General features: G+C 38.2%; 1 protein-coding gene and 1 long non-coding RNA gene across 6 annotated transcripts in view; one reads left to right on the top strand and one right to left on the bottom strand.

The window, feature by feature from the left end:
* Window positions 1-7,202, top strand: part of LOC107989568 (uncharacterized) — a 31,860-nt gene that overhangs the window by 16,718 nt on the left and 7,940 nt on the right. For 2 of the 4 annotated variants that reach the window (XR_003052008.1, XR_001761147.2), the window contains one exon: window positions 307-1,169. This is a non-coding gene — a long non-coding RNA (uncharacterized LOC107989568). Of the gene's footprint in view, window positions 1-306; window positions 1,170-1,487; window positions 2,098-7,202 lie in introns of those variants that run through there. The other 2 variants (XR_003052010.1, XR_003052009.1) reach the window with 2 other exon arrangements.
* Window positions 1-7,202, bottom strand: part of tnmd (tenomodulin) — a 35,226-nt gene that overhangs the window by 9,181 nt on the left and 18,843 nt on the right. For both annotated transcript variants that reach the window (XM_025063262.1, XM_008326486.3), the window contains 2 exons: window positions 4,017-4,157; window positions 3,126-3,233 (listed from right to left, as the gene is read on the bottom strand). In XM_025063262.1, the coding sequence (XP_024919030.1) occupies window positions 3,126-3,233; window positions 4,017-4,157 (249 nt within the window). The remainder of the gene's footprint in view (window positions 1-3,125; window positions 3,234-4,016; window positions 4,158-7,202) is intronic.

The raw sequence follows: 7,202 nt of genomic DNA on the forward strand, positions 1-7,202 counted from the left end.
CATTAAATGTATTAAAATAAAGGTTAGGGTTTTTGGGGTTTTTTTTTTGGATTGTGCTACATTCGCTTTCTTTTGTGTTGTTTTTTTGTGAACAATTTGCCCTTAAGTGTGGCTCCCAAGTGTAAGTCAGACTCGATATTACAATTAAATGCAATTAATTGTATTAAACGCAACAGTTAATTTATCATAACGTTTTCTTAACACCGACGGAAAATAACATGCCGGAACAATAGTTACGGAACAAAAACAAAGTTACACAACACCCACTTGTTGCCTCATGTGTTGCTTTGTTTCCGGTCCCTGCAGGTTGCAAAAGAGAGGCGTGACCACGCGGGGGAAAAATGGCAGAAGAAGAGTTATTACCATGAACAGCACATTAAAACAGCCGTGTGGGATTATTTTGGCTTCTGAAGGAAATGACCAGTGGATGACGACCTGACAGCATATAAAACATGCCATGAAAAATGCGGTGGAAGGAGGAAATACATCCAATATATTTCATCACCTGCAGGACAACCATCCAACTTTGTTCGCCAAAGTAAAGGTAAATACACAATACTTGGATTAAATTATGCCAATGTTTTCTGAACGTAACATTGAATCGGTAGAACATTCAACGTAAGCGTGTCATTTGCAATTAATTGTTTCCGAGTACGAAACGGGTACGGAAACGTGCGTTCACCTAATATTACAGTATACGTCACCTATTTGAACATATCGTGAGGGCAATTACTTTTTTAAAATTGCATTTTAGTTTGTCTTTTTTTTTTTGTCGGACAGTTTCCGGGTCAGTGAGCAGTGACCTGTTCTCAGTGTTCTCAGTCAGTGAACATATAGCATTGGTTCCTTTAGCTTTTTCCAATGAGTAAACGTAGGGTTTTTGCTTCCACTATGGGATATCTGTTTAATTTATTATTATTATTTGTCTATATCAGGTATAAATATTAGGTCATAATTAATTAATAATTTAATAATAATTTGTGTAATTGACTTTAGGGAAAAGTGGAGGTCATGTAGCACTTCATATCTGTTTTCTCTGAGAGAAATACATGATTTTTATTTTATTACAATGGGATTATTGTCGATTTTCTCGTACTTTTTGGTTTCTTGAATTTGTTGCAATGTATTTTTGTTATGTTGTTGTTAAATAAAGGAAACTTTAAGACCTACAAGGAGTGTTCATGTGATTTTACACATTTACAGTGTTGTAAATGTACAGTATCTGAGTTCCAATTTACTGTAGAAAATAGCTGTGCTGCACCATGTGAACAGAACCCCTGACCTAAGTTAGGGACTGGCTGTATGTTAAAGTATGTACATACTGTATATAGATATATATGAGGCTGATGATTTTCATCAAAAGTGAAAGATTAAAGTAGTCTGACATAACTACATTAAACAAATATTTAAGTAAGTTTGAGTGAATCTTTTGTTTTTTGGGGGGTTTGTGAACTGGTTTATGGCGACCTTTAATAATCCATTTGTAGCTGCTGTAAAATGGGTGCTCCACGTCATCCATGAATAATGGTTAAGGAGTGATGGAGGAGGAATGGCTGTTGTGTTGACAGAGAAACCGGACCTTTATTTGACAACGTTCTCCCTGGGGTTCGTAAACGAGGAGGAAAATTAAAAATGGAGGAAAAAAAAAAAACATTCTGGAGAACAATTCATGTTGCTCTTCTGGTTTTACCTCGTAGGATTTAAATTTCCTTATCAGCTGTTTGCAGTTTGCCCATATTTTTCCCTATTGTTTCTCACCTCACGTCTCTGAAGACCTGCTCTAATAGACTAAAACCTGCTGTTTGGCAAAGCAGAAGACGCAACACAGAGTTTCTAACAGATGTGACCTGCTTTAACACCTAAGACGAAGGACCTGCCGAACTTAGTCAAGAGTGACACCTGCCATGCTGAAGACAGGACAGAGTCACTGTTTGTTCATTTATTTAACATTTGACTTTGTTTTACAATGTTTGTGTGCTGAAAATGGTATTTGCAATAACTGTAGTAAACACAGATGAACTGCCGAAAAAGCTTCAGAACAGCTTTTGTCCATAATTAACGGTCCTTGTGCGCGGCATACTGTGCATCACTTACTTTTTCAGCTAGTTTTTTTAGCTTTGTTTGTTAACGTATATTAGCTTTTGTCCATAATTAATGGTCCTAGTTTTTTAGCTTTGTTTGTTAACGTATATTTATCTTCTGGATAACTTTTTGCTAATCTGAATGGTTGCTATTGCCATTTCTTAGCTAACTTTTTAGCATGGTAAAATAGTTTGCAAACTTACAGGTGTTTCAGTTGTATTTTTTTTTCATTACATTGTAAATGCATATTTACTTTCTTTCTTTAAAGTTATTTTAGTTATGTTTAAGTTTCCACAGCAACATGGAAATACAACTATGTTTAGCATGTAATAGATCACACAATAAAATAAAAAAGTTGAACCAATTAATTATTTTTGTGAAGTTGACTTAGTTTGGCCAATGTCATCGTGTTTTTTGAAACTGTCGGGTATTTCTAGCACCATTACCATTTACCTTTCACCTGCCTGTTGCTTTGGAATTTCTTTAAAACCTACCCTTTAAAATACACCTATATTGATTGGTCCCTTGCCTAGAAAGACACCAGCAATGGCATACCAATATATTAGGTGCATTTTTTGTGGTCAAATAAGTTGAAAATAAATTGTATAGTATTATTTTGTGTACAGCTAAATGCCACTTTACGACCGACATAATTCCTGGTCTCAGTTCTTAACTGGTTTGCTAGAAAAAGAGACCGCGTATGGTAAGGCAGGCGCGAGGAGCGCAGTCCAAAAACAGTCATAAAAAAGGTATAGCCAACACTTGGCAATTAAACCCACAGTTAATCTAACAACTAGAACACAACAAACTCATAAATAATCAATAGCAACAATAAATTATACCAGAGAAAACCTCATTGTTACTAAACATTGGGCAAAAAAACCAAGTTAAGTCACGTAATAGCCAAAAGTTAGCAAATAAAAACTAAGAATTAGCCCGTAGACAGCTGCACTTAAATACATTTCTGTATAAACGGCAGGAAATTTGTAGTTTAGGTGGAGGGCATAGGGGGAAGGAGGAGTAAAAATGTGAAGGAGGTGTACAGTTGCCTGTGTGTCCTCAGCTCTCAGCTCCGTCTCTGAGGGCAGGTTCCTGCTCTGAGTCCTGATGTAACATCTCTGATGTTCAGCAAAGCGGATCCCAGTCAATCCCTTTGAAGAAACAGAAAAAAAAACTGTATGTTTCATTTATTGCTGTTCACTGAAGTGAATTTCTAGCAGCACCGAGGACCTTTCTAACACTCCGATTTTTTTTTTTTTTTTTTACAAAAAATCAAAATCAAAGCTTTTCCAAAAGTATGAAGTAAAAATCTAATGACTGAGGTGGGGGGTTTTGATCTTTTCACATTTTCTTTAGCAGAACATTTCATTTTGATGACCATTTTTTGATCTTTTCACATTTTTTTTCCTTAGCAGAACATTTCATTTTGATGACCACAGTTTGTGGTGTTGAGGTTCCTGGTCTGGTCCGGGAGAGCTGGGTTTAAATGGCTGGGACGTTTGATGACTGGGTTCAGCCCCTCCTTTCAGGTTCAGGTGTGGTCTGGTCTGGTCTGACAAAGAGGTTAAACTGTCAGAGGTGGTCTCTGATAAAGAGCTCAGGGGTGAGATTATTGGCTCGGATCTCAGTGACAGTGCTGAAGATGAAGTGTTTCTCCACACAGAGCCACTTCTCTCTCATCAGTGTACGATCCAGTCTCTGGTTCCTGTCACCGTGTTCGTCTGTGCGCTCGAGTGTGAAGTCTCTCTTCATCTCTTCATCCTTCAACACACGGGCCGTCTTCCACGCAGCCTTCGCAAGGTCGCGGCCATTTATTTACTTCATCCCAAGTAAATTTACTTCACGAGGTTGGTCAAAAATATAAAATCATACAAATAAAACATCCCGATGCTGTTTCTTTTTTTTCCCTTCTGTTTTGTTTTATAAATACTCACATGTTTGAAGTCATGAATCTCCAGAACTTCGGTGCTGCCGTTTCCCATTCTGAAAATCTCCACGTGCTTATCTGGATCGATCTCCAGCAGACCCTCGGTCTCAACTCCATCCAGTATGGCTTTGTATGGATGCTCGTACACCTGACAACACACAAACAACAACAACAACAAGAGGCATTTGTTTGCGGCTGTAGGGATTTGGCAAACGAATCTAGAAGGGCTTTAAAAAGCTTTTGTGTCTGCCGATTTTTTAAGTCGGCCACACCGAGATCTACTAACAGCCCTACAGTTACGTCAGCCGTTTGAGTGATTCGATTGGATGGTCAATGAATGGTGCAAACTGCATGCGGACACTGGCACGCGCGAAAGCTACGTTCTCCCTGCGTCAATTGCTGTCGAGCGTACGTTCTCAACCTCAAGGTTATCGAGGATGTAACGACTCATTATACTACGACAAGGAACGCCTAGAAAAGAAATACATGCTTTAAGTAGTAGAAAGAAGACAAAGGATAGAGAATAAACATGACCTCATCCCAAATGTTTACTAAAAATAGCTCCGATTTGCTTAACATGATCACATTGTTACATCATTTTGGTTTCATTGCTCTAAGACTCGTTTCAAGAAGCCGGAAATATTTTTCCTAGAGTTAATGGATATTTTTTTTTATTATTTGCATATCAATTGTATCAATTAAAAGTGAAGCAACCTCTCTGAGCTGTTTGTAACCATTAGAGAATGAATCGAAATATAATATTTATTGTCCCGCAGCTCAGCCCTAAAGAAGAAGGTCTGGCTCTTTGTCTTCTCTGCAGACGTCAGTCTGTCTGTGTTTATGTAGGACAGGTGTTTTTTTTTTTTTTTTTTTTTTTTATACTTTTGCCCTAAAGATCACCTTCCTGCTTCTAATTTTGAAACGCGTTTGTGGCTTTGAGTGGAAGTAAAACAACAGCAGACCACAAAACTGAAGCTATAAATGTAAAGATGTTACATTTCCTTAGAGGAACCCAGAAGAACTGAACAATCTTCTCTGTTTCATCACTACTTTTATAACCCGAAGACTGTATTGCCCCCAACTAAAAAAACAAACAAACAAACAAACAAACAAAAAATACTCTTACATCTACTATTCTATTCCTTAAAACAGTGAGGCTTCAAGATAGGAGTTTAATCCGTTCCACAACAGCACTCGTATGTCCATGCGCTCACATCTCGATTGCATTTTCCCCTTTAGAAATAACTATAAGTCAGTGAATTTGTTGCAGCCCCGCATAAATACACTATCAATTAATTCAATTAAAAATTCCCCCCCATCTAAACATGGAAAAACATCAATATAAACAAATATACTGATAATATAAAATAATAATAAGTAAGAAAACTTTTTATATTATTTTTATAAAAATGGGTAAAAAAAACCCCAGCAAGGGTTAGTGAGCGTAGAAAAATGGTATCGTAACTCGATGTTTCTTTGTATCACGAAGAAAATCTTGCAAAAGTTGCTTACTCGTAACTTGAAAAACTAAACATATTTAAGGGAGCTTCCATTGGTTCTCAAACATTTTTGGTGATATTCCACTTTGGACAAGTGGGGAGAGAAAAAAAAAAAAAGTGTAGTTGTGCCATCATTGCTTGAACGCTTGAAAAATGTCCTCCTGTTTTTTTCGCGGCCCAACGGTCACATCTCATGCGTCCACTAGTGGACCACATGCGTCCACTCCTCTGAGGTCCGCAAACCTCGGAGTGCTCCTTGACTCCGCCCTCTCACTTAAGTCACCGAATCCGTATTTTTTCCACCTCAGAAACACCGCCTGACTGCGACCTTCACTCACTGACTCATCCATTCATTTCCCTCCCGGTTGGATTACTGCAATGGAGCCCTTTTTTGGTGTTCCCAACAAATCCCTGGACAGGCTCCAGTATGCCCGAAACTCACATCCCCGCTACCCTCATTTAAGTTTCACTTTTCTTACAAAATGTTGCTCCTCACTTACAAGTCCCTCCCTCCCCCAAATTCCTCCCATCCCTGCTCCCCAACCCGGACTTTCTGCTCCACTGACTCGGGTCCTGCTCTCTGTTCCCAACTCCCGTCTCCACTCCTTTGGCAATTGTACTTTCAGCTTTGCCACAACCACCCCGTGGAATTCTTTCCCCCAGATGAACGTAATGCCCTCTCTCTGGACATTTACAGATCCTTTGTCGAAAACTCATCTGTTCAAAATAGCTGCTATAATAACGTATAATCCCCCCGTCGCCCCGTCTGTTGTAATTTTGTTTTCCTCCTCATGTTTTATTATTTAGCGACCTTGGATTTTTTGAAGAAAGGAGCTATATAAATCCCAGTTTTTATTATTATTATTAATACTATACATATATATATATATATATCTATATACTAAATCATGTCATCAACAAATATTGTATCTTGCCAGTCTAATCGTATCATATATCTCATATCTTCCAGTGTCTCAGTGTTTAAAAAACGTTTTAGAGTAAAAAAAACCAAAAAAACAAAAAACCCCCAAACCTGTTAATCAGAAAAGACAGATAAATAAAGATAAATAAAGACCCTTTTGCAGCGTCTGTTTTTGTTCTCCCTGCATTGCCTTAAAGCCGTGTTGTTTATCTCACTGTTTGTTGGTGCGCTGTTCACCGACACGCATGAATTACTCTTAAAAAATTCCCCCGTCTGAGAAATGATTCTCGCCCACGGCTGAAAAGATGCTATTAATATTAATGCAGGGTCGTGTTATGATGAGAAATATATTGCCCTGTTGGTCTTCATCTGTCTGGTTGCCAAATCAGAGCTTCAGCCAATGAGATGCATGATTAATGAACACAGTGGGACGGGAGTCCATCAGGATTTACATCACTCATCGCCAACATCTGCAGCCTGTTTCTGACGTTTAAGAAGCCCTTTTTACCAACTGTGTTACAACTGTTTGCATTTTAACAACAAACGCTGGTGACTGTATTGCAACAGTGGTCGGCACAAGTCTTTGGAAAAATTGAAAAAAAAAAAAAAAAAAGTACACCATAGATTGAACTCTCCTGGTGATTTACATCATGGGTAAAAAGAGGAATGCGGCGTTGAAAATGCTCGAGGAGAGGGATGTCCGATAATATCGGCCGACCGATATTAGCTCGATATTAGCATATTATGTAATATCTGTAAGAATCGTTAGTGG

Source organism: Cynoglossus semilaevis, chromosome 15, assembly GCF_000523025.1.
Source record: "Cynoglossus semilaevis isolate Cse_v1.0 chromosome 15, Cse_v1.0, whole genome shotgun sequence".
NCBI classification, from domain to species: Eukaryota; Metazoa; Chordata; class Actinopteri; order Pleuronectiformes; family Cynoglossidae; genus Cynoglossus; species Cynoglossus semilaevis.